Source organism: Arvicola amphibius, chromosome 4 (assembly GCF_903992535.2).
Source record: "Arvicola amphibius chromosome 4, mArvAmp1.2, whole genome shotgun sequence".
NCBI lineage: Eukaryota > Metazoa > Chordata > Mammalia > Rodentia > Cricetidae > Arvicola > Arvicola amphibius.
In genome coordinates, this window is record NC_052050.1 from 153734043 (window position 1) to 153760912 (window position 26870).

General features: G+C 51.3%; 1 protein-coding gene across 1 annotated transcript in view; it reads left to right on the forward strand.

The window, feature by feature from the left end:
- Positions 1 to 25550, forward strand: part of Rasa3 (RAS p21 protein activator 3) — a 105574-nt gene extending 80024 nt beyond the window's left edge. Inside the window, exons 6-24 of the mRNA XM_038326015.1 lie at positions 2643 to 2723; positions 3089 to 3161; positions 6433 to 6509; positions 8012 to 8116; positions 9342 to 9498; positions 10047 to 10195; positions 11282 to 11396; positions 12448 to 12522; positions 13176 to 13299; positions 14455 to 14561; positions 15853 to 15930; positions 16814 to 16891; positions 17820 to 17893; positions 19167 to 19273; positions 20003 to 20085; positions 20354 to 20562; positions 21578 to 21681; positions 22433 to 22616; positions 24009 to 25550. Of these exons, the coding sequence (XP_038181943.1) occupies positions 2643 to 2723; positions 3089 to 3161; positions 6433 to 6509; positions 8012 to 8116; positions 9342 to 9498; positions 10047 to 10195; positions 11282 to 11396; positions 12448 to 12522; positions 13176 to 13299; positions 14455 to 14561; positions 15853 to 15930; positions 16814 to 16891; positions 17820 to 17893; positions 19167 to 19273; positions 20003 to 20085; positions 20354 to 20562; positions 21578 to 21681; positions 22433 to 22616; positions 24009 to 24084 (2056 nt within the window). The 3' untranslated portion in view covers positions 24085 to 25550. The remainder of the gene's footprint in view (positions 1 to 2642; positions 2724 to 3088; positions 3162 to 6432; positions 6510 to 8011; positions 8117 to 9341; positions 9499 to 10046; positions 10196 to 11281; positions 11397 to 12447; positions 12523 to 13175; positions 13300 to 14454; positions 14562 to 15852; positions 15931 to 16813; positions 16892 to 17819; positions 17894 to 19166; positions 19274 to 20002; positions 20086 to 20353; positions 20563 to 21577; positions 21682 to 22432; positions 22617 to 24008) is intronic.
- Positions 25551 to 26870: the final 1320 nt, after the last annotated feature.

Sequence of the window (26870 nt, forward strand, 5' to 3'; positions counted from 1 at the left end):
GAGAGGCGGCTCACTGCCTTTGCAGAAGACCAGCATTTTATTCCCAGCACCCATTCTGGGATAGTTCCCAAACTCCAGATCCGTGGAGCCAGTGCCTTCTTCTAGTCTCCATAGCTTCCCACACATAGGGGCGTGTACACACGGACACACATGCACACACATAGGTGCATGTACACACACGGACACACATGCACACATATAGATAAAATAAACCTTTAAAAATAGGAGACCCTAGTGTTTATACTCTTAGGGTGGACAGTTCCCACAGCTGAGCCCTGTTTGTCCTCTACTGTGAGTGGCATAGGAGGCCCGCTGGTTTTGTTCCGAGCGACACACCCAGCATATAGATGATCTCTTTCTGGTCTGAGGCTGTTCCGGCCACTGCAGGGCCAGTCTCATGTTGAACTGGAAAGTGCTGAGTTTTCCACTGATCTCTGTATGAACTGGAGAGAGGAGGTAGCCATGCTCCGCAAATATACCTGGATGCCGCAATGGGGCTAACTTACATGTTCCATCTAGGCCACAGACTGTGAAAGTCACTCCGTCCCAGTATGTCCAAAATGGGGGTGTGCCTATGGAGCCTAACACCTAATAGCCACATCTCATAAAAACACGTGTGCATTGGATTGAGACTGCTCAGCCAGGTGGGTCTCCGAGGCCTTTCTGGGACAGCAGCTGTCCTGTGTCTTCCTATGGTAGCTACCTCACTCCTCCAGAGACTGACCACACTGAAGGGCTGGCTGCTGCCTACATTGCCTCTGTCTCATCTGGTTCTCTTTCCCTGTCTGTGTCCCACAAAGCTCCGTGTGGAGAAATAGTCAGATAATCAACACCACAGTTCCGACTGTCACCTTGTGTCTTCCTGCTGTGCCACACAAGCAGACCTGAACTGTGCAGGGCCACCTTTTCAGTGCTCCATGCTCACTGTTATTTTCAGAATAGCCTGGAAGGTGACAGAGCTCGGAGGACCTCTGTTCAGTGGGCCCGTTGATGGATGAGTTCATGAAGGATGAGTTAGTAAAGTGACCAAGGGCCAAGTCATCAGGATGGATGAAAAACATATCCCAGAAGGCAGAAAAGGACGCAGGGTTGGAGAATACTGGGTCAAACTGGTAGAGGTTGCAGGTTATGCCACGAGGCACATTTCTTCTAGCAAGAGTCTTGGAAAGCAAGAGGGTGGGTTAAAGAAACCCTGGCAGGGTGGAGCAATCTCATGGACCTATGGTTGACAAGGAAGAGAAAGAACACACACGAAAGAGGAGAAAGAGAGAGAGAGAGAGAGAGAGAGAGAGAGAGAGAGAGAGAGAGAGAGAATATACCCAGGTAAAGAAGTCTAGGCATCCCAAGTGGACCTGAGCTCTTTGGAGTATGCTTCATGCAGCACCTCCCAGAGAAGTGTCTTCAGCCTTTCAAGATGCAGACAGAGGTGCTAGGCCCCATGGTTTGTGCAACTGTACCATTGGTCGGGATTGGAGTTGAGACTTCTACTTCTGACAGATTGAGTTACAGGACCTGGACTCATACAAACAAAGGGACACGAGACACACTGTATATACATTCATATGTATTATGTATGTATATATATTTATATATATACACATTCATATATACACACTGTATACATCCACTGCTTCGAAGCAATGCTCAGGGGACAGCTCTGAGCCCCCTGAGAAGGGACACATCTTAAGACATGGAGTCTCTGACTTTGCTTCCAACCAGCTGATGGCAGAACACAGGCTGAGGGGAGCTATGGCATAGGGTATTAAATCCCGGAAGGAACCCCAGTCATGTGTAGAGGGTCATCAAAAGCCTCCTGGGTTTACATGTGTCTGAGAACCACTCGTATCCCTTTAGCCCAGGGAAGAGCCTTGTGATTGCCCAGAACACGCAGCGCAGACAGAAAGAGGACTACAGCTTTGTAAATTATGAATCATCTTGAGGAAAGGGTAGCCTCTCCAAAAAGGCATAGAACAAAACCAACCAAATCAGAAGAGCGATGACCACAGCTTAGAGTTTGAGTTCAGCAAGTTCGTTCTTTAATAACCAGCTGCAAACATTCTGGATACTTGGCCTAAACTTCACAGAGCCTAGTATCTGCTCAAAGAGTTCGTGCCGATGGAGAGTGGAACTAAACACCGACAGTCAGCAGAAAGAGTGGCACAGACGTGGCACTCGCTGGCCAGTATAGGAAAGTAGCAACGTTGGGTCAGAACATATGGACAACCATGGCCATCGCTGTAAATCCATTGCCTGTAGACAGGGATGTGGGAAGCAGTGGAATCCCGGGCCAACAGCTTACACTATAGGAAGGCAAGAGCGATGTAGAGGCCCACAAAGGGGTTGTAACTCCAGGGCACTGAGCAGCAGAAGGTGGCGCTGACCCTGGGGTGATACCACGGTCCTCAGCTGTCACCCAGGTGCAGCGGAGGGGCTATGACCATGATGGTCACAGGACTCAGTACCCTAGAAGACATAATCTCGTGAAGGCCACAGACGCTCTACAATTCCACAATGCTCTGCAATTGCTAATCCACATTCTTGCCAGAACTTGCCAGGCCATAGAACTTCTGGCTTAGGAAGCACTGGCTTGGTCTCCTGTGACCTCCAAGTCCTTTCCCTGATCACGGTCTTCTTTGTCTCAGCATCTTTGAGTGCCAAGGCCTCCCCATTGTGAACGGGCAGTGCGACCCTTACGCCACAGTGACATTGTCCGGACCCTTCAGGCAAGTTGTCTTTCTGACATCTCTCCTGCCTGTGTTTCAGTTCTGGGTTGGGGGCACGGGGGGACGGCCAGGTCTAGCTCTGGAGATAAGAGGTTGCCCCAGCTTTTTCAGCGGGGTGGGCACGGTGCGCTTAGAAGCAGAATGTGCTGTGTAGATTTATTGCGGTGAGGTCTGTTTCTCGGAAAGCCTTTGCGAGCTTCATAGTGGGTATTTTGGGCTCAGTAAAGGTCCCTGTTTTACATACCATCTGGAGGTGGAGACAGACGATGCTTGGGAGATAAACAAAGCTAATAAACAACTGTGCATTTGACAGCTCGGTTCCAGACCCATCTGGAGCCCACCAACTCTTCCTTTCTCCACCCCAGGTCTGAAGCAAAGAAGACGAAGGTGAAGAAGAAAACGAACAACCCCCACTTTGATGAGGTGTTTTATTTTGAGGTCGGTGGTTTGGTGGGAAGAACTTTGAGCCTTGGCGCCGAGACCGTGAGCAAGTCTCAATCCGAGCCACCTGACTCTGTCTCAGGAGCTGTCCAGACCCAGCCCAGAGATCCTCAGATCTGGATGGCATTTGAATCCCTGGTCGCTTTCCTCCTCCTCAGGAGAGAAAAGCCACATGTCTCTCCCTGAACCAGCTGGAAGGGGCCGATTGATGCTGTCACCGGCCTCCCAGGACTCGGGGTTGGGTTGTTTGTTTAGCTTTGGGGCTTTTGTTTTCCTGGCTGTTCACCACAGCTTCCCCAAGCAGGGTGAGGTTCCTTTCTCCGGAAATATGAAGGTTTGAGCAAAAAAGGGGAAATGATTCAGCCCAGAGCACCCTGGGGCCTCTTAGAACTAGAGCAGGTTAGTCAAGAAGGGTGAGGCTGGAGCCTGCCTGAGGCAGCGGGTTGCCTTTCAGCCTTGGTACCTTCTGTTTATTCTTTAGCACCAGGTTCTGGGAGTCAGGAGGTAGGGGACGGGCGAGGCCCCAGTTCCCATCCTTCAGAGCCTGCCACATGGCACAAGAGAAAGGCAAAAATGTAGGTATCACGAAGCCCTGTGTTATGATGGGCTGTAGACCAGCATGGTGGCCCAACATCTGTAACTCCTGCACTCAAGAGTCAGAAGCAGAAAGAGCCTAAGTTAAAGGATAGCCTGGTCTACAGTAGAGCAACTTTCATACCAATGCGTGTTAAATGGCTAGACCTTAATTAAGAAAAAAATATAACTAGGACTTAGGGAGGTGGTTCAGTAAAGTGTTTGCCATGCATGCATGAAGACCTGAGTTCAGATCCCCAGAACCTGCCTAAAAATCCAGGTATGCCAGTGCACACCTGTAAGTCCAGTTCTTAGGGTGAGGAGGCAGGTGGATCCCTGGAACTCATTGGCCAGCCAGTCTGGTTAAATCAGTGAGTGTTGGTTCAGTGAAAAGGACCCCTGACTCAAAAAATAAAGGTGGGGAAAGAATGTCCAACATCAGCTTTTGACCTACGCATGTGCCAAGTGCACACATTATGAAAGAGACACACAAACAGTCAATAAATTAAAACATAGAAGCCGTTCAGCTTTGGTGGCACAGAGATCTGCTGAAGGGCCGAGGAGAGCAGGGCTTCTCAAGTGTGGGATCTTGAAAATTCTGAGCAGGGCTCCCATTCTGAGGCTGCTACTGTCAGGGCTGGGGTGCTGGAAATCTTCATGGACGAGAGTGCTTGGAATTGAGTTAGTAAGAACAACGGACAGTCTTCAGAACCAGCCCTAGGCAAGGTTGAGGCAGGGGAACAGAGGTCTGGAGGCAGGTCTGCGACCTGGAGGGTTCAGGGTGGTGGAGTGGTGGTAGCCGTGTTCTGTGGAGCTAGTACATCCTTGCCATCCAGGCAGGTGGAGATGTCACAGAGCAGGGCATGACAGTGGGGCCTCAGCAGGCTCTCCCGGGAGGCAAGAACTTGTGGTCATAAAATGTGAGAGTTTAGTAGGAACTGAAAATCAAAGCCACTAGGTTGGTACAATATGGCTCGGGTGTGGACGGACTCTCCTGACCCTGAATCTATTCAGGTGACACACTTATTCCTACCCTGTCTCTTCTGGGTGAGACCCTGCGTCTCTGGGCTGTGCGTGTCTAATTTACTCACTAAAGACTTGAGCTCCAGCCCATTGGATTAGCTCAGTGTCCTGGAGAAGCTTGAGAACCATGTTGTGGGGTGCTTGCCAGACTTCCTAAGGCAGGTGGGGCCCCTGCTCCTCCCAGTCCCAGACTTGAGATGCTGCTGTCGGTCTGTCAGTCCTATGACTCAGCAGCCACACCCAGTTAATAAGACTTACCCATGTTCTTTATCACTGTTTGACTTAAGTTGGGGACAGACTTGGGGGTGGGGCTCAGAAAGAAAGTAAACAATCTGGCTGACTGTAATCTCTCCAAGGTTCGTGTTTTAGTAGAAGGCAGCTTCCAGGTTGCTTTCTTCCTAGATTTACCTTAGATCCTCCTTGCTGGGGAGAGGGTGATGGGATACCTGGAGCCTGCCTGGGCCATGCTTCCCGGAGATTCACTGTGGGCTGTACCACCATCTTGGGTGGGACAACAAGGAAGCAGTAGGGACAGGTGGCATCAGGACAGGATGGTGTGGGAAGATGACTGTCAGATGATGTGTTTTTGGGAGAATCGGTGGACAAGATGTGGTGTTCAGGAGGGAAGCAGGTGGCATTGGTGCTCACCATTGCCTCACTAGCCAGTAAATTAGAGCACATGGCGTAAGGAACATGAGTGACAAGTTCTAGAATAGGGCTTAAGGCAAAAAGCCTCCCTCTGATCCTTCCGAAGGACCCCGAGGGAGGTAGCATTGCTCATACACTACGGTGGTCAAGGAAGAGCCAACTCCTTGGCCATTGCTCTGAGCCTGAATTCAGTTTCTGTGCCTGTGGATTGTTTTTAGATAGGGTCTTGAGTATCTCAGGCTGGCTATGTAGCTGAGCAGACTTTGCACTTCTGATCCCCCTGCCTTCTCCTCCTGAGTGCTGTGATTTATAGACATGAACCATTAGGCCGTGCCAATATGGCACTGGGGATTGAGCCCACTGCTTTGTGCACGGTGGACAAACATACCACCAAGGCGCATCATTCATTAGCCGCCCTCCACCTGTTAGGTTACGGGAGCCCAGCTGTTCTAAACCATCAGAAGAAAACTGTCAGGCCATTCCTTCAGTTTCCTGCCTTCTCCCAGGGTGTAGACTCTGCAGAATCCCTTGCTAAGGCTGTAAGATAGGCTGGACCACCAGGAGTTGTGACCTGCCACTATTGCGGGACCTACTGTGTGTGCTGGGTGGGGATAGGGGATCCTCCATTCCTTCTTATGGGTCAAAAGGAAACTGTAAGAGCTCAGGTTATGCCCTGTGGGTCTGGCTTCCTGCCTCATGACATTAGGACCAGAAGCCTTGGGGCCTGTAAGGTCATGAACTCGATGGGTAGTTTAGAGATGGAACAGGCTGCCTCTGTGTAATGTCCTGCTGTGTCTTGAGAAATCAGCCCCTGCCATGTCTCGATGTGGCCCCAGGGCAAGTTCCTAGTCTAGAAACCCTCACCCCCACCACACACACACACACACACACACACACACACACACACACACACACACACACACACCCGTTTTCACGATCAAGTTGCATGGTCCTCCCTTGGGTTGTGGAATGCCAAGGTACCTTGTATATGTGTCTGACATTATTTATCCGCTCCTAACTCCAGGTGACCAGACCCTGCAGCTACAGCAAAAAATCCCACTTTGACTTTGAGGAGGAAGATGTAGACAAACTTGAAATCCGGTGAGTTGCTCACAGAGGTAGATAGCAAAGGTTAGGAGATATATCACTTAGACAGGTTTCATCCCCCAAACTATTGAGGTAGCCCTGGCACAACAAAGCCCCAGCTGTTTGGGGGTCACACTGCTTGCTACCCTGAAAGGTCTAGGCTCAGTTTTGGAAACCGCGGATCTTCCTTGTCATTGATACTGCTCAGTGGGAAAGCCTGCAGGCGTCCGACAGATCTCTTCCTCCAGGATATTTTCTAAGCATGGGTCCCTGAGGCTTTGGCAACCCCTGTAGAGCCATCTCCTCTGATGTTACTGATTCTTTTTGTGTGGATCCTGTATGGGTCTTCCTGCTCTGTTGCTATAGAAACCAAGTCTTCTGTAAAGGTTAGTAGGCACCGCATCCTCCCCCTGTGGATTCCGAAATCCATCTAAGTTGTTTGGGGAGCATGCTGGCCATCAAGTGATCAAGCTTGCCAGCAGGAGCCTTCAACTCTGGCCTGGGAAATACCGGCAGCCCTCCTGGTTCCCACATACATATGTTCTCAGTGACACATCTTCCCTCTTGGTCACAGCGGTGTGCTCTATAGGACTGGCAAAGATGACAGAAAGATCGGCCCAGTCTTCTAAGATGTTTCTTCCATACCAATGCGTGGTAGATCTGTATGAGACTTGCAGCTCTCTGGCCATGAACCCTGCCGAGTAGTGATGACAGGTACCATGGACCCAACCCACTGTTATCCTGGAGTTGCTTTTCCATCCCTAATGTGAGGGGAAAATGAGTATTCTCTTGGAGAAGGGGCATCGTTGAGTGGTTCTTCTGCCCCAGAAGCACTGGACACTGCTTGGCCGCAGACTGTTGTGGCTGTGGCTCCTTGGGACCCAACTGCAGGCCCTCCGGTGCATACACAGTATCCCTTGATCATGGTTCACACCACACAAGGTCTAGCGTTTGATGGAGACAGAGGCAGGCCTCTTAAGTTTTAGGAGCAAGGTTTTCAGGTGTCTGGTGCCCTTCCCAGGTATAGCCATGGTGGGACATCTGCCCTGGCTTGTTATTTTGGCCTGTGGATAGCTGCTCAGCCTTATGACACTTCTACTGTTCAATATGCTGGGCTTGAAGATCAAAGCATGCATGGTACATCCTGGGAAGAGCCAAGGCCCTTGGGGTCTTGGAACATCTCTAACATCTGCTTAGGGCCCTTGGATTACTCTTAGGTGAAGGGACCCTTGGGCCAAGAATGGAGCAGCTATTTGGCTCTGCCACGAGTAGTGATACCCAGTAGTTCCCTCCACCAGACTGAACTGGGAGTCCCCTGCTTGTCCACTGCACTGAGAATCAAAATCTCTGCTCCACCATGCAGCCTGGCTTACCTGCTCTTGGTACAAGTATTTACCCACTCTGAGAACTGAAGGCCTTTATTGCTTGCCCCTCTGGGAAGCAGGCTCCTTCCACCTCCTGCCCACTAGGTGGGGCTGCTTGGTGAGACCTGAATGGCACTTGCTCATCTTTTTCAGAGTTGACCTCTGGAATGCCAGCAACCTGAAGTTTGGGGACGAGTTTCTTGGGGAGCTGAGGATCCCTCTCAGAGTGCTGCGACATTCTAGCTCTTACGAAGCCTGGTAGGTGTGCATCTCAAGGTACGGCGCTGGGGACACAGCATGGCTTCCAACTGCAGAGCCACTGTGCTAAGCCGACCTTTTCCTACCTGCTCTCACTTCGCCAGCTTGCTGCCTGGGCTTCTGGTCTTACAGTAGGTAACACGCAGCAGGTGGAGGGAGGTGACCGTAGGGCAGTGGTGCTGGGAACCTAATAACAAAGTAGAGTCCAGTTAGAAGCAAGTTTTCTAGCTTTGAGCCAAAAGCAGCTTTCTAGCCAAAGAGCAGCTTTGGGCATCTGGGAGAATGTGTTGTCACGGTCTAGTGGCTGGCTGGGCCCTGGGTGGCCTTCCTGCTCTTCTTGGCTTTAGCACTGTGGCTAAACCAGACATTGTGGCTTGAGCAGGGCTGTATCTTCATTTTATTCCATGTTGGTTCCTTAAAAACACGAAGAGCATGGAGCCCAGTGTCCTGCTGTCGGTGTCCTATTGTCCAGTGTCCCACTGTCCAGTGTCCTGCTGGTCAGTGTCCTGCTGTCCAATTTCCCGCTGTCCAGTGTCCTGTTGCCAGTGTTCCATTGTCCAGTGTCCCATTGTTCAGTGTTCTGCTGTCCAGTGTCCCATGCCAGGTGTTACTCTGAGGGTGCTAAAGTAGATTCCTGTCGCCAGGACATTGACTTCTAATTCAATAAAGGGGTGCCCACATAGGTCCCCCTGCTAGCTCCATGGCCAGGTTCTGGGATACAGGGCTCCACTCTGGCAGATGACAAGGCTGTGTGGAGAAGAATGGCCAGTGTGAACCAACAGAGAGAGAAAGGTTCTCAGAATACACTTGTGTGACCACTGGTCCCCAGCACAACCCAACTCGCTCGTGTGAAAGCCACACACTTGTGTTCAGATGGTCCCCATTTTGTCTGAGCACTGCCATGGTGTGGGGCCTATCCTCAGACAGACAGCCTACAAGGCTCCTGGCCTCCCTTCTGTCTTCTCCCAGCAGCTCGCCTCTCGCTTCTCACCTGTTCCTCATTCCTCCTGCTTCAGCTTCCCCTTTGCCTGTAAGTCTGTGGCCAGGAAGCGTCCAGGTGGCCATGCTCTGAGATAGCCTGGAGAGCAGCCGTGGAGCCTGTCTTTCCACCTGAGACCCACCTGTGACAGCACAGACTGTCTACAGTGGCAGGACGCTGGGCTGTCTTGGAAATGCTCTGGGAAGACCCTGCCCTTACCTGCCGGTCCATGTCCTTCCTTCCTAGGTTCTTCCTCCAGCCCCGAGACAACGGCAGTAAGAGCCTGAAGCCAGATGACTTGGGGTCACTGAGGTTAAATGTAGTTTACACAGAAGACCACGTCTTCTCCTCTGAGTACTACAGCCCCCTGCGTGACCTGTTACTGAAGTCTGCGGATGTGGAGGTGTGTGTCAGCCGCATTTACTGGTGAAGGCCCAAGTCCAGCTCCACAGACCAGCCCTGGGTACCCACCTGTCAGGCGCAGCCACTTCAAAGCATTACCAATGGGCCTTTGCCACCCTGTTTCCAGTACCTGGGGACACCCGTACCCTTTCACTGTACAAGTGACATCTCATTCTCTGCAGTTACAGCTTCAGGAGCCTGGCCCACTCAGACTGCCCTCTTTTCCAACCCCAGTGCTACTGGATTTGGGGCTTGGTGGGAGGGCGCTTAGGCCACACTCGGAGAATATAGTCAGCAAGGTCCCATGAGAGGTTTTCACACGGGTTTTCATCAGGTGTGGGATTCTCTGCAAAGTGGGATATTTAGCAGGTGGGAAGGAAGCCACCGAGGGTGTGTGTGGCTCTCTGCAGTGGCCTCCCTGTGCTGTCACACATGTGACCGTAGCGTGACGGTCTGGAGTCATCGGGTACTGACCTATGGGGTGGGGCACAACCTGCAGAGGGTGGGTGCTGCTCACGTGCTCACTGCTCCCACCTCCCCTCTGCCCAGCCTGTCTCGGCCTCAGCAGCGCACATCCTGGGCGAGGTGTGCAGAGACAAGCAAGAGGCAGCCATCCCGCTGGTACGGCTCCTGCTGCACTACGGCAGGGTGGTGCCCTTCATCAGTGCCATTGCCAGTGCAGAGGTGAAGAGGACCCAGTAAGTGCCCCCGATGCCCAGTCCCTGCATGCCCAGCCCGCTTCCCACCTCCTGCTATTTTCCCTGTACCCCATACAAAGATCCACCCCCGTTCTTTTACGTTCCACTTGACCTTGCTGCTCTCCCCACCTACCAATATCCTTGATGGGAAGCTGGGCCCCTGGGTACCCATCAGAAGTAGCCATTGTGCACAGTGTTGGTGGGGAGTAAGGGTGCCAGGGTCTTCAGGAGTCTGCCCCTCCCCTTTTCACAGATTTCCTTATCCCTGGGAAGATCCAGAGAGGGTGGGGGAAGACTGGGCCCTGAGGCTTGAAAGACCATCTCCATCCACTCTGATGAGCCCCAGGTTTCCCTAGGGAGCCCCATTATAGAGTCATAAGGTGGGTCTGCTCCCCGCTGAAACTACAAGCCTCGTCTCAAGATGCTCTTGATGAAGAATGAATCAGAGGAAGGCCATGGTGATTGGAAGCCAGAGATACCTGTCTTTGTACATAAAAAGCCCAAGATTTGCCAAAAGCACCCCCATAGAGGGGTAGAGGCAGGGTTCATCCAGTCCTGGACATCAATAGTTAAGAACTTGTTTGTTGACAGAGGTTTCTGTCCCACCTGCAGCCATTCAGTCCCAAAGAAACACACAGAAGCCCACACTAATTATAAACTGATAGGCTTATTAGCTCAGGCTTTCTCATTAACTAAGTCTTACATCTTACATTAACCCATAATTCTTGTATGTGTTAGCCACGTGGCTTGGTACCTTTATCAGTGAGGCATTCTCATCTTGCTTCCTCTGTGTCTGGGTAACCACTGCAGACTGAGCCTTTCTTCTTCCCAGAATTCTCCTAGTCTGGTCACACCACCTACACTTCCTGCCTGGCTACTGGCCAATCACCATTTTATTAAGCCAGTACAAGTGGCAAATCCTTACAAGGTACAAGACCATTGTCCCACAACACTTGTTGAGATAGGGGTATTGAGTTCCTCATGAGATATCTGGAAACAGGCCTGCCAGCATTCATGTCCCCACCTGGTGACCAGGCTCCCTTAGTACCTAAACAAGGCAGACATCATCCCAATGTTGTTTTCCAGGGACCCCAATACCATCTTCCGAGGAAACTCACTGACATCTAAGTGCATAGATGAGACGATGAAGCTGGCGGGCATGCACTACCTCCATGTGACCCTGAAGCCCACCATTGAGGAGGTGAGAAGACCCTGGCCACTTCAGCATGGTGATCAAGGCTCCTTTGAGAGACAGGACTGCCCAGCCACCCACAGGGACCTCATTTTAGTGGTTTTTTTTTAATAATGGACATTTTGTATATATGCCAGAATCCTCTTTGCTTTCGGATGATGGATGGATGGATGGATGGATGGATGGATGGATGGATGGATGGTAGATAAATAGATGATAGATGGATATATAGATAGGTGATGGATGGTAGATAGATAGATAGATAGATAGAATAATAGAATAATAGAATAATAGGTAGTAGATAAATAGATGATATATAGGTGGATAGATAGATAGATAGATAGATAGATAGATAGATAGATAGAATTTCCTCACTGTTAAAGACAGAAGGACATGCACGAGAAACCTCATTTCCCCCAGGGATTCCTTCCCACATCCTGTGGATCTCTTAGTCCCTACTACAGCTGTGGCCTGCACTGTCTGAGGACTAGACTGTCCCTGCCTATGGTTCAGCTTTTGTCTTTTGTATTCAAACTACTCCTTCTCCTCACTCCACCCCTACCATGACTCTTACTGGATATCTTGCTTATAAGACAGGTTGTGAAAAGCAGGTTCTTTGCATGAAAATTTAAACTAGAGTACTGGTTAATATATGAGCAGAGTCATGGGAATACTTGAGAGGAAAAATGTTCTTGAAGCTTGGAGGCGATTCCTCATGAGTAAAACAAGCAATGCAGTCTTGGGGAAATGCCCATGGCCTGGCGAGGACAGAGGGCTGTGCATCCTTGCTTCATTGGTTTCTCCCAGCACACTGTGTCGTAGGGGCAACCGTCCACTGTGTGGAGTACCTTGGGGTCTTATGGGACTCTGTGGGACCCTTTGGGGCTGCATGGGGTCAGAGCTGGTCCTTAAGGTAGCTGCAGTGCACCCAAGCCTTGAGATTCTACTCCATGCCTGTAGCTGTCCAGTGTCGGTTGTGGGAGCTACCTCCAGGAGGCCAGCTTCCCCGGAAGCCTTTAGACCTGTCTTCTTATGTAGCACCATCTTAATGGTCTTCCAGATCTGCCAGAGCCACAAGTCCTGTGAAATTGACCCTGTGAAGTTGAAGGACGGTGAAAACCTTGAGAACAACATGGTAAGGTACCCGCTTTGTTCTGGGACAAGAAGACAGTCTCCTGTTGGGGTTTCTGCTCATGGCCGTGTAGACACTGTTTGAAGGTCTTGGGCAGGGTGGGGATGACTGGGCCCCAAACCACTTCTCGGGCTCTTGACCCAGAGTGCAGTATTGCGCCCACATATGCACTGTCAGCATCATGCCTGTTACCCCCTAATCCACCCCATTCCACTCACCTGCCTCTTGGAGGCTCCCTCGGCCCCCACTGTCTCCTGAGGACCCAGACCTGACCTGTGAGCCCACAACCTGACCCATGAACTCCACCGGTTCTCAGCACAGGACCAACAAACCTCCCCATGTGAAGCATGTCAGGCTGTTCGAAGGGCTCACACATGCTAGTGTCTTCTTACGCCTTCACACAGAGCAGGCTTCGTTAGGGTCACACTTTTAAACAGAAGGGCAAGTTCCTCAGATCCTAGTGAAGTTCAGTCTACATTCCGTGATGCTGAGCAAGAGGACCCAAGGGGTTGAATTCTGTAGCCACTCAACACGGATCTTTACAGGGAGTGTGTTTGTGAGCATCATGGAGGTCTGGGCTCCCCTGTCCCTGGGCGTGTCTCTGGTACTGTCTTGGCCTCAGGGAGACTCTGGGTCTAATTTCCCAACTCTTAAAGGAGAGCCTGCGGCAGTACGTGGATCGCATCTTCACCGTCATCACGAAGTCCGGAGTGAGCTGTCCCACGGTCATGTGTGACATCTTCTTTTCCTTGCGGGAGGCAGCCGCCAAGCGCTTCCAAGGTGAGCCACCGGGGCCTGAGCCGAGGTGCGAGGACTCAGCTGTCTCGGCTCATAATTCTCCAGTCTCTGGGAAAGAACCCCATAGAGTGTGAACATGGTCTCCCAGAGCTGCCTTCAGATGGTTTCTTCTTTGGGTCATGAAGTTACTGCATTACCAAGATGACCAGCCCCTTGGGGGGGAGGGGGGCTTTCCTTACCAAAAACCCCAAGTGTCAGGAGATCCAGGACCCACTCCCGCAGACCTGATCCTTCCTCACTCTGACTCCTGGAGAAGCAGAGATGCCCTCCCTACAGCCCCCCTCCAAACTGCATGCATCACCCTGCAGAACCCAATACATGCATGGCAGGCTCCCTTCACACTGTGTTAGTCCCCAGACTAATGGGACCCCATAGGCCTTGAGCCCAACACCTGTCCTGTGCAGACTGGACCAAACCTCTCAGGCTGCCCTCTGCCTCCTCCAACTCATACCCCAGTGCTGTTGGCCTCTCCTATCCCAGCCCCTACCCCACCCACACCTCTCCAGGCCCCACACTTACCTCTCCAAGCAGATCCCAAGCATGTGAGTCCCATCACCGTTCCACACAGACTGCATCTCAGGACAGAGTGCCTTGCTCTTGGAGCCAACCTCTGGGAAACAAAAATCTGCATAAGTCATGCAGACCCCAGTCAGCTCAGGCCCCAGAGCTCTAGGACTGCAGGCTGCAGGGCGCTAGGGAGGGAGTTTCTGATGACAAAATAAAGTTATCGTCTCAATCCAGTTGGGAGTAGAGCCCCCAATAATGAGTCCTCAGGAGGCCCTGGTGAATGACGTCACGTCTGTGACCCTCAGCTGCCAGACTGTCTCCTCTTGTGACATATGAGAGAAACAGGTAGACAGAGAGACAGAGGCAGAGAGATCTAGAGACAGGAAGAAATATGTAGAAATACGACAATACTATTGGGGCAGACAAAGGAGCAGTAGAGACATACAGATATATAGACCGAAGAAAGAGACCGGACAATGCAGAAGAAACGCATGAACAGAATGAGACAGAAATAGAGTCTTAAGCCTTGTCTAGCTCATCAGCGAGACCCTTGAGGATTACCGGGCAAGATCAGAACCCGGATGTCATTGCTTCTGTCCCAGACTGCAAGTGTCCCCTGTCTGCTTACAGATGACCTGGATGTGAGGTACACAGCTGTGAGCAGCTTCATCTTCCTGAGGTTCTTTGCTCCTGCCATCCTGTCCCCAAACCTCTTCCAGCTGACACCCCACCACACGGTAAGTGAGCTGTCCTGCAAACCAGCCAGCCAGCCAGTCCTCAGCAACTAGGCAGTCCACCTTAACCAGCCAGTCCTCCTTAAATAGCAAGCTTTCCTTAACCAGCTGGGCTTATGCGAGTGGAAGAGAGGGTGGGTTGAACAGTTTTATCCACTCTGATGGAAGAATTGATACTATTTTTATCCTGCTTTGTATTTGTGTATGTCTAGATGTGTGTTGGGGTCACACGGGTCAAATGTGGGTATCTTTCTTCATATACCAGCCATCTTATTCTCTGAGACAGGGCCGCTCACTGGGACCTGGAGCTTGCCTTTTAGGCTAGAGTGCCTGGCTCCAGGGATCTGTCTATCTCCACATCTTCAATTCTTGGATCATAGGTGCATGCTACCATGTTCCGCTTTGAATGTAGGTGCTAAGGACCAAACCCATGCTTGTATAACAAGCACTTTCCAGCTGAACGATCTCGCCAACCACCAGTTAATACTGTTTTAAATAATAATGCATGGTCCGGCCAGGGTCTTACCTGATACTCTCTGCTAGTGTTCTTCCCACCACCTAAAATATACAAGCATTACTTCATCTGCTCATAGTGTACATGCTGTGGCCAAGCCCTGACTGGGTAGACATAGCCTTCTCCTGGGGTAACATGTGTATTCCTGGTAGAGGCTAGGTGCCAGAGAGCAGCCCCAGGCTAGGGGTTCTCAGCCCTCCAGGCCATGTCAGAGCTGCAGGCGTTCCTAGCCAGGGTTGCGAAGCCTCAACTAGCGTGACAGTGATCTCCTGGGCTGCTCTAATTTTGAGAGGGTTCTTTGCATCTCAGGCAGAGAGTCCTCAGCCATGTGGTTCATCTCAGTCAGCAATGCCAGGAACCTGGGGACTTGATGAAATGGGCTCCTCGTGTGTGACAAGGTCCAGGCCTGGGCAATGCAGATCTTCCTGAGTCTTTTCTGATGTATATACTGCCATTCTATGCTAGGTTTTAGGCTAGCGGTTCTCAACCTGTGGGTCATGACCCCTTTTGGGGTCAACTGACCTTCTCACAGAGGTCCTCCAAGACCATCAGAGAACACATATATTTACATTATGATTCATAACAGTAACAAAGTGACAGTTACAAAGTAGCAGTGGAAATAATTTTGTGGTTGGGGTCACCAGGAATGAGAATCTGTTATTGAAGGGCTGCAGCTTTAGGAAGGTCGAGACTGTGTCGTTTGTCTCCTTATTCTGGGATTGACAGCTGCTCTCCTACAGAACTGATAACACCTTCATTTCTTTTGTCCTGTCCCTTCAGGATCCACAGACTTCTAGAACCCTGACACTTATCTCAAAGACGATCCAGACTCTGGGCAGCTTGTCCAAGTCCAAGTCTGTAAGTCTATGCTCATTTCTTCTGTTTATGAACAGTGGGCTGTTGGTTTTTTCTCCTCTTCAGAAGCATATGGGGAGGGTGTGTTCATCACAGCTGTTAGGACAGCAGATAGAGTCAAAACCAGTGTCTCCATCCCCCAGCTCCCAAAGTTCCAATCCCAGCACTTCCTACAGCCTCTACCCTCACAGGTCATTGCAGGGGAGAGTCACTGACCATAGTGGTGAGCAAATCAGCCCCATCTGACTCCTTAAGTGGACAAGATAGCCGAGCCTCCTCAGCTTTGCCCCAAGACCCCTAGTCATAGTAGTCCAGATATGTGGTATTGACCTTGGCTGTTGGCACTGTAGGCGTAAACCTAGGGATTGTCTGCAGCTGCCATTCATCCATCTGCTGCCTCTACATCCTGGACAGCAGAGGCCAAGCCCCTCTTGCCCCTTTGGCCATAAGTCTGCATTTCCCCTTCATCATCAAATGCCCCAGACCAGGGGTTGATGCTGAGGTGTCTGACTTGCCCCGATGTCCGTTCCTACAGACCATTGCTTTGATCGTGACCACATCTGTAGCTAGTTTATAGCCTGTAACCCCAATTCCCAGGGTTGATAAGAGCACAGATGTGCTTTGAGCCAGGAGCTTCGACGTAGACTCCCAGCAACCTCTATGGGTAGTACCTCAGAATGCCAGCTTCCTGCAGACACCTCTGGGTGGGGCAGCCTCTAGGTGGGGCTGCGTCTAGGTGGGGCTGTGTGTTTACCATTCACCCGTGTGGCCTGGAATCACTTCCCCTGTGACACCCTAGGCTTGCCACTGTGTGCTGCAGCTTTCTGGTCTTTGGCCATGGGCATTGGTGCTGATGGTTGTCAACAGCTAACCTGTTTCATTTCAGGCCAGTTTTAAGGAGTCGTACATGGCGACATTCTATGAGTTCTTCAATGAGCAGAAGTACGCAGATGCTGTAAAAAACGTAAGTGTCGCGTCCTCCAAGGCACAGCTCTCCACTCTCTCTCTATGGCCTTTGCCAGGACCTATGTCCTCTCTAAACTGAGGTTGGCCTGCCTGCCCTAAAATTCTCCTTTGGCTGTCCTCAGAGCCTAGTGTGGAGGCACACCTGTTTTCTGTGCCAAAGGCCTTCTATTACGTTACTTTCTATTGCTGTAAAACACTAACCACAACCAACCTGGGGAGGAAAGGGTTTATTTGCCATACACTTCTACATCACTGTCCATCACTGAGGGAAGTCAGGATAGGAACTCAAGCAGGAACCTGGAGGCAGGAATGGAAGCGGGATGTACCACTAGAACACGCTCCCTCCCATGTATCTCAGGATGTACCACTAGAACCCGCCTCCCTCCCATGTAATTCAGGATATACCACTAGAACCCACCTCCCTCTCATGTACCTCAGGATGTACCACTAGAACCCACCTCCCTCCTATGTACCTAAGGATGTACCACTAGAACCCGCCTCCCTCCCGTGTACCTCAGGATGTACCACTAGAACCCACCTCCCTCCCATGTAATTCAGGATATACCACTAGAACCTGCCTCTCTCCCATGTACCTCAGGATGTACACTAGAACCTGCCTCCCTCCCGTGTACCTCAGGATGTACCACTAGAACCTGACTTGGGCCTACGAGGCTCAGGGAGAATCCCTAGCAGGTACCTGGCTCCTGGTGAGAGCCCCGACAAGGTCACGGCTGATGGACAAGGCCCTGTAGGATGGACTGGGCTCATCTAGTGGAGACAGAGCTGACCCTCCAGCTCTCTCAGCTCTCACACCCCCAGATCTCTCACTGGCTTCTGAGGAGGTCTATGCACCCAGCTAGGGTTCTGGAAGATCAGACTCTGTCCCCTTGCGTCCCTTCTGACGGTCCCATTTCCTTCCACTTCAGTTCCTGGATTTGATCTCATCCTCGGGGAGAAGGGACCCCAAGAGCATAGAGCAGCCCATCCTGCTTAAAGAAGGGTAAGGAATTGGGTCTTGGTGGGGAGACTGTGGTATAGTTGGCCTCTTTCTCCACCCCCACCCTTCCTATCCTGTAGCCCTACCTGAGGGAATGCATCCTGCTCTCGCTGGCGTGAACTTTGACAGGCATACCTAGTTCCCGTGAGCTCTGTTCTGCATGTCAGTTCCCAGTTCCTCATGGAGACCAGGCCGCCCTAACTGTATCTGCTGCCTTTGTTCAAATCTTCCTATCTTAACCACGTGTTCAGCAATACACACACGGCACCATGTGATATGTATTAAATTCACAACCTCTAAAGCAATGGGTTTGTCTCATGATCCTTAACTTGGCCCAGTGTGTACAGGGCTGGCAAAACTTATATTGATGGAAACAAACTTTCACTAGCGAAACCATTGCAGAGTGGAGCAGCCTCTTGGTCTCTGCCAGCACACCGCTAGGATTTCACTAGCTTTCTCATGCCGAGGTTTTGGGCTTTTACCCATACCGAAGCACTACCTGTTTGTCTTCCAGATCGTGTCAGACCACACGCAGCTCTGTATGTGTAGCTGCAGTGTCACCCTGGAGACTGACCTGTCTCTTCTCACCCTGTCCTGTCTCACCACCCACATCCACTGGTGGAAGTAATTGTGTCTGCAGAGGCCCACAGACTAGGTGAACTTCCGCTGAAGCCAAAACATCCCTCACATGTGTGTTACCTGCCAACACACAGAACCGTGTGGTAGATTTCGCACACTTGAGTATATTTGCTGGGTCAAGTCAACCCTGCTTATGTGAGGCCAAGTGACCCTGACTGTAGCCTCCAGCAATGACTACTGCCCCCCATGGGGAAAAACTGGTGGCAGTTAGAGAAAGTCACTTATGCATGTGGTACTTGGGTCAAGAAATGAGCAAGAAGATTTATGAATCCTTTTCCAAGAGACCCACAGATACTTTTCCATGTGCTGCACACGCGTGCTCCTCTGTATGGTAAAGTCCAACCTGACAAGGGATGCTGTGTACATAAATTTTATACGAATTCCATGTGTTTACAGGTCAAAGAAAATTGTGTTTTCTAGGAAAGTACTAGTAAGAGACAGAACTGTTCAATAAAACAAGAATGTGTGCCCTTCAACCTCAACCTTAGCCCAAGGACGCAAAACGACAGGGTTTCAGTACCACTGCCCCCCCGTGGCTTATGAGACAAGAGAAATATTATGTATGATTATGTGTCCAGAGGTAGCTCAGGCCCTGACTCGAGAACCTTCACTGAGTTCCACGTGCCCTCTGTGACAGATTCATGATTAAGCGGGCCCAAGGAAGGAAACGATTTGGAATGAAGAATTTCAAGAAGAGGTGGTTTCGCCTGACGAACCATGAGTTCACCTACCAGAAAAGCAAAGGTAATGAGTTTCCCCACTCCTTCACTTGGGGCCTGGCCTGGCAGAGAGGCTCCCCCACAGTTCAGGCTGACAGCCACAGAGCTTGGGGAGCAGGTGACACTGTTCTCAGGAATTGCTCCCCACAGAATCAAGGGGTACAGAGCTGAGTGGGGGTACAGAAGACCCTTCACCTGAACTTTTACTTCCTCAACTGTCTGTAGCATCGCTGTTCCTGGCACCCCTTTTTGTGTCTTGCTCCTGTTTCTATTTAGGATGTAGAGCCCCAGAGCAGTGAGGGACCAGGGGGCCCTGGGTTTGGCAGCAGCGTGCATTCCTTAGGGGAGACCTACTCAGCCAGGTTCTCTGTGCCTCATCGGGCTAGCACCTCACAGTGCTGGGTTCCTGTCATGGGGACAGAGCGGAGCAGTCCTGCCCTGCCCTAGATCTAAACTGGCTTAGTATGCTGTAGTGCTGGAGATGTGGTAGGCCATGTTCCTGGAGACCTAACTGAGACACTTTATCACCAGAGTGAGAACAAGCCCAAGGGCCTTCCTTTGCATAGGCACTGTGCTCTGAGAACCCCAGGCCCATCCCAACCCCGCATCCATGGTTTTTCTATTTGTCTAGCCTTTGGGAAAAGACAACCAAGAGCCCTCTGCTGTGGCTTTGCCGTCCCTGGGCCATGGGGAGCCTCCCACCTGGGGGCACGCTGTGTAACTTAACACAACTCTCCCACCTTCCTTGTTGCAGGTGATCAGCCCCTTTGTAGCATCCCCATTGAGAACATCTTGGCTGTGGAGAGGCTAGAGGAGGAGTCCTTCCGAATGAAGAATGTGAGTTCTGGCCCAGTTCCAGCCAGACAGGCTGCCCTTCCTCTCCGTCCGCCTCTGCTGTTGGCGGTGCCCCCTTCCCCACTACCCTGCCTATCCATGCGGGGACTCTGCCACCCAGGTCCCGTCATCCCACCTCTTCTACCTTCTAGTGGTCGAGCCAACTAGAAACTAGGCGAATGACCTGGCTCCTGCTGGCTGACAGCCCCTGATCCCCTTCTCCGCCCTGGCTCCTGCTGGCTGACAGCCCCCCATCCCCTTCTCTGCCCAGATGTTCCAGGTCATCCAGCCAGAGCGCGCCCTGTACATCCAGGCCACCAACTGTGTGGAGGCCAAGGACTGGATCGACATCCTCACCAAAGTGAGCCAGTGTAACCAGAAGCGCCTCACCACGTACCATCCATCCGCCTACCTGAACGGCCACTGGCTTTGCTGCAGGGCCTCCTCGGACACGGCTGCTGGCTGTACTCCCTGCACCGGGTAGGTCCCTGGCTCCACGGCCCTATCCGACCAGGCGCAGCTGCCGGCCTCTGTGCTATGGAAGCTAAGACACTGAATGGGGACTAAAAGGTAGAGAATCAGAAACCACACACACAGAGCTGCTCTTGAGGGAGCCCTTGGTGTGGTCCTCTGAAAGGCTCTGCCTAGGCTGGTGGGAGGTGCAAGCCTTCAAGGTTCTTCTCTGTCTCCTGCCCGTGTGGAGGGTCCTAAGCAGAGAACTCAACAGGATGCTCTGTGTCTTCTACAAAAAGCATGAATGGCTTGTGTATCCCTTAGCATGTTCTTAGCTCACAGATGCCTCACCCTGGTTTCTCTACTTGGATCATTGCTTGAATCCCCTTCTTGGAAACTGAGGCAGGACATTGCCTTCCTGGCCCCGTGGCCAGCTTGGCCTCCTGCAATTGTCAAGGCTCTGTTAGCGGGGCTAGTCCTGGAGGCATCCTAGTCCCATGAAGATTGTAGTGCCCGTGTTTGACTCTTAAGTAGCTGGTTCACATAAAATAAGCGAAAGTAACCTCATGCAACAAGTCCTGAAATGGAGGTTCAGGGTCACTCACCCTTCAGGCTGTGGTTGAACCCTCCCATTGAACTGCATTGAACTGGATGTCATTGTACCCAGCTTTATTAGTGTGGAGCCTGAGGCTCAGGAGGGCCCCTTGTCAGGGCTCTCGTGTGTGTGTGTGTGTGTGTGTGTGTGTGTGTGTGTGTGTCCATCCGTCCCTGTATTTCCAGAACCCTTCTGGGAGGAGATCAGAGTTTCCTCCATTTTTAGGTTGGTTCAGGAGCCAGAGCCCCACAACCTTCAAGGATAAGAGGACTCACGGGCTCATGTGTGGGGTTCTTCTGGGTCATTCCTACCTGTGTGCCCCAAGAAGATTTTTCTCACGTGGTCCTTTCTCATATTGCTACCAAGTCCAAGTTCTTTTCTCTCTCTCATACAAAGCAGTGTTTAAGAAAATGCACTCACAGTTTTGTACTTGCTGTGTTTGGACAGCGGGCTCCCAGCAAACATTCAGCTGGACATCGATGGGGACCGCGAAACAGAGCGTATCTACTCTCTCTTTAGCCTCTACATGGGCAAGTTGGAAAAGATGCAGGGTGAGTGTGGACCCTGGGCACCAGCCATGGGGAATTGTGAACTGGGGTACATGACCCCCGAAATGATCCTTGGTCCTTGGTCCGCGGGTGTCTGTTATACTGGACAGGGAGCTTGGTGAGGGTTAAATTGGCAGGAGAGTGGTCTGCCCGTGGGGTGTTCTCATCTTTTCAGATAGAATTTAACGTGCAGACTGTAAACTTCAAGATTCTTTGGCCTTTCTTAAAAATACATCTATACTGAGTATTTCATTCTTCCGTGCTTTCCGGAGAGGTGTATAGTATGCTACACGTGTGTAGATGGGTTATATATACATGTACACATGTGGATGCACACACAAGTGTATGGGCACACGTGAGCATGCCACCTGCCTAGCAGACAGATGGACAAAGGGGTAAACAGCTGATTGAGAGAGCGGTGAATTAACGTATTCACACCAGTGCTGAGCTAGCTTTCTCATACAGTTCAAAATTCACTACTCAGGGGTTGGTGTCCCCATAGTAGACAGGTCCTCCCACCTCAGTTACCATAAGCAACACACACACACACACACACACACACACACAATCTGGTCCTCCAGGCTGGGTAGTGGCTGGTCCTATAAGTAGTCACTATTTCTGTTAAATACAAAAAAAAAAGAAGCTTTTTTGAGGGTGGGACTGTGTCAACATCCAAAGATAGAGCTAGGAAAAACAGACGCGGGGGCCACATCCCATACTGACATTCTCCTGTCCCCCACACACCCTGTGGCAGAGGCCTGTGGCAGCAAGTCAGTGTACGATGGCCCTGAGCAGGAGGAATACTCAACGTTCATCATCGATGACCCCCAGGAGACCTACAAGACGCTGAAGCAGGTTATCGCTGGGGTGGGGACCCTTGAACAGGAGCATGCGCAGTACAGGAGGGACAAGTTCAAGAAGACGAGATACGGGAGCCAGTGAGTGCTGGGGGCACCAGAGTCATGGGGGTTGATGGAGAGACTGGACCCTCACCCACCTCATGTGGAGAGGCCTGGGGCTCCATGGGGTTCGGTGGCCTGGGCTTAGCCTTGCGTGCTGTACCCAGCTCTGTCCCCTGGTATGTGGGGAGGCGGTCCCATCCCATTAGCCTCCCAACTTGAGTTCCTGCCAACTTGAGTTCCTGCCATCACACATACCCTTGGATGTCTTCCCAGGCCACTGACGGCTCTGGGTGCAGGGTCACTAACTAACCACATTCTTGTCTCTGGTTGAGGTGGGAGGGGTAGAGAGGTAGAGGGCTCAAGCCAGACAGAGACATTCAACCTGCCCAACTCGGGTCATGTGGCCCCGGCGGGTCAGCCTCTGTAGATGGAGAGTTGCAGAACATGAAGTTCAGAACCACAAAGTCTAGGACAGCTCCTGAACTATCTTCTGCAGGTTGTGGGGCCTACCTCCATCCAAGCACTGCTCAGGGACTTCTCTGGAAGTGCCCATGGCATAGCCCCTAATGGGTGGGTGACTTGCATGCCCTCTCTGTATCACTGATGCCCAGGGACAGTAACAGGGCCCAGTCCCACCGCATTGGGACCCTTGGAGATGGCTTGACCCATGTCCTGACTCCCCAGGTACTCACAAGACTCAGTGTTAGCATCTGCAGGCTCTGATCTCAGACAAACCTTTACTGACCCCCCATCCAGTCCCATCATCCTACCAGACAGATCCCTTTGGACACACCTGTGGTGGTGCCCACTTTTACCTTCTGATAACGTTCCTGTGTCCGTATCAAACATGTGTATCAACCTCACAGTCCGAAGCTCTAGGCTGAGAACAGCGAGAGAGGCATGACTCCATTTCTCATGAAGGGAGGCGAGGTGTGGGCTCACCATGGAGCAAGAGTTACCAAGGACCCACCATGCTCCAAGCCCTGTCCCAGCATAGAGCATTCACCAGCACAAGAAAACAGGACTGTGCCATCCCAAACATGCACCATATACATGTGAACATTTCAAGTGTTACATACTCCATGAGGTACACACCTGTGTACACAGCCCACATATGTCTGCACTAAAACATACATACATCTGTGTGCATCTGCCACACATGATTAGAATGCACAGCCCCCATGTATGTGTGTATAGTATGTATGTTCTAAATGTGCTCTGCACACACACAACATGGGGAATAAGCCATGCAGAGCAGAAACCAGTGTCATGGCGAATGCTTCTTGGGGGTCAGCTCTGTCTTTGTTTGTGGATCCACACTTTCCATGTGTGTGTGTGTCATGGTGGCAAACACAAGGACTACTACATGTACAGAGGTTGTCAGGGTGTTGGCAGCACAGCCTCACACTCTCTCTGCTCCCTCTCCAGGGAACACCCTATCGGAGACAAGAGCTTCCAGAACTACATCAGGCAGCACTCTGAGACCTCCACCCATTCCATTTAAAGTCCCAGCATCTCCCTGAATGTGCTGTTGAGCCTCACCGGGAAAACCCACAACTGTTAATAGCAGACAAAAGAAGACAGAACACGTACATGGAGAGGAACCGTGTTTACCAGTTCACACAGGTCCTCCCATGCCGGTGGTGCCACTGTGAGCCACGCATGCTCCTTCCCGGCAGGAACTGTTGCCTGGGCTGTGCACTTTCCTTGGCTGCCAGCACAGGTGGTCTGAGCCGTTCTGGAATGTGTGATCCTTTGTCTTTTTACTACTTTGGTTTTATGGGGATCCAGGGATCTGTTAAATATTAGGGAAGTGTGGACTTTGTCTAAACCTTTCCCACATGGCCCAATCCCTCTTCACAGAGGCGTGGCTGGTTCATTCATGGCCATGTGTCCCTTCTGCAGTGTACACTCCCCATTCTTCTTCACCTGCTGAACTCCATGGCTCTGCATACATGTAGCAGTCTGACCCTAGCTCCAGAAATTCTCCTTAATCCTTCTTCTACTTAATCCCTGTTTGGGATGTTAGAAGCAGTGTTTTCGTGGCAGCCAGCAGGCAGGCAGCCTTTCTCCTCAGCTTGTGTTGGTTCACTCCTGGCTAAAGGGTCGTTTTGTGGCTGGGATGGACAGGATGGTACAAGAAGCCTTTGATCTTTGGGGACATGGAGAGGGAGGACTGAGCGCCCAGCCTTTGCTGGGTGACCATCAACCCTCACCACACGTCTGGATGCGGGACGAAACTAGAAATCCACAGGCTTGCTGCCTTGGTGAAGGCTTGGGAAAGATTTTTAAAATGTGCATTTTCAAGCTGTTTTTCTTAATGTTTTTAAAGGACTGTTTTTAAAAAGCATTTTGATATAAGGCAGTGTGGAACAGCAGCACCTATATGCATTAAAGGGTGTGGCCCAGAGAACTCCAAAGGGAATGGTGTTTGTTTCTCACAAAAGCCAAAGGGTCCTCAGGGACGGAGACCTGGGCTGCGGGCTGCACCATTAGCAATAAAGGCCACACATGGTGTGTCACGTGCCTGTGTCTCTGTGGACCGAGCAGGCTACGCACGGCAATGTCTAGAGACACTTTGGATTCCGGGTGGGAGGGTCCTGAAGCAGACAAGGCAGACTGTATCAGCTTGGCCCCACAGTGCTGCTGGGGCTTCATCCCACACACAGGATCTCCACAGGCTGAGAGAGAGGCACTCTGTGGGCGGATGTTGCCGAAGGACGCAACCACGCACCCCGGCGCCAGTTTCTCTTTGTTCTTGTTGGGAAGTTCACTCTTCATCTAGAAAACATGGTAACAGCCTCGGTTGTCACAGAAATGGAGGATTAAAGGAAAATGACTTCGGACACAGCAATTAGGCTGCACTGACCTTGTTTTTAACATGGATTTGTAACTTAATGTTTCTGTTTATAAGATACTAACGATTTGCAATGTATTTTATCGGTCGATTAAAACAGATGTTTTATTCTTTCTGAGGAGTGGTTTGGACTTCCAGAAGGGCTCACATGAAGGAGACAGTGTACAGGAGGGTCCCTACAGGGAGGGTGGCAGTTAAAGGAAGATAGCATCATTGTCAGACCAGACAGACGGTTTCTGTGGTGACAGGTGGCATTTCTGATAGCGTGTGTTATCTCTGACATGTGTCCACGTAGGACTCTGTGAGGGCTTGGCTTTTTGGCACCCTATGGCATTAGGCACCGCTGGGAGGACCTGTGTAGTTGAAGACATCTAGGGGAGGAGGAGACAGATTCCTCCCTCGTCTCCAAGGATTTGGTGCCCTGAGGTCATAGCAGAAGTGTGTGCAGCAGACAAGCAGCCTACATGGGGGCTACGTGGCTATTCAGGCCGTACTGTCTCTCCTGGAGCCCTAGAGAGTGAGGAGACACAGCATGCATGCCCTCACCTGAACAAGCAATACCACTGCAGCTCCTAATTCCCATCCCTCTTCTCTACATGTGACTTTCTTTAATTCTGTTGGGAGTCTGAACCATTATAAGAAAAGTCTAGGGTCCAACTTTGAGAGCACTGAGTTAGACAGCCCTCTGGGGGCTTCCTGGGGCCAAGAAAAAAGGCTTCCCAGGACAAGGTGAGACTGGCATGGGTCGCTGGTCAGTGTCCTCTGGCCCCAGGAGAGTGTGGAGTGGGGCAAGGATGGTGGCCCTGCTCCTTGGCCTCTTGTCTGCCTATGATCTCCTAGGAGAGGAGTGGGGAGTGTCTGCTGGCCTGGCCACAGGCATTTGTCAGCCTGAACAACCAGAAGCAAAGTGTCCATAAAGAATTGGACCATACCAAGACAGAGGACTTACGTCACATTCCAGCTCATACTGGAACATGCTTAGCTAGAGCCCAGTTCACACTTGGGCATACCTAGCCAGGGCTCAGCTCAAACTAGAGCATGCCTAACTAGAACTCAGCTCACACTGAAGGATGCCTAGACTCAGTTTACCCTGGGGTATGCCGCTCTCAGGCCCAGCTTACACTCCAGCATGCCTAGTTAAAATTTAGCTCATTGGGGTGGGGGCGGGGTTCACACATGTCAGGTTAAAGTTCAACCCAGGGACAATGAGGAAGCTAGGGATAGACCAGTCCCTGCGGAGAGGAGATACAATGAAACACCAGAGTGCTCAAAGCCCCTTCACAGCTCTCGGATGGAGGCCTCTGCCATGTCTGTGCTGTTCTTTCCGAAGGTCTGTTAGTCACTGGAGAAAGCATCTCCATGAACTGCCTCTGCGTTTCCATCTTGAGCTCCATCCATCAGAGAGCATCTGGAGTGGGGTAGGACTGCCACCA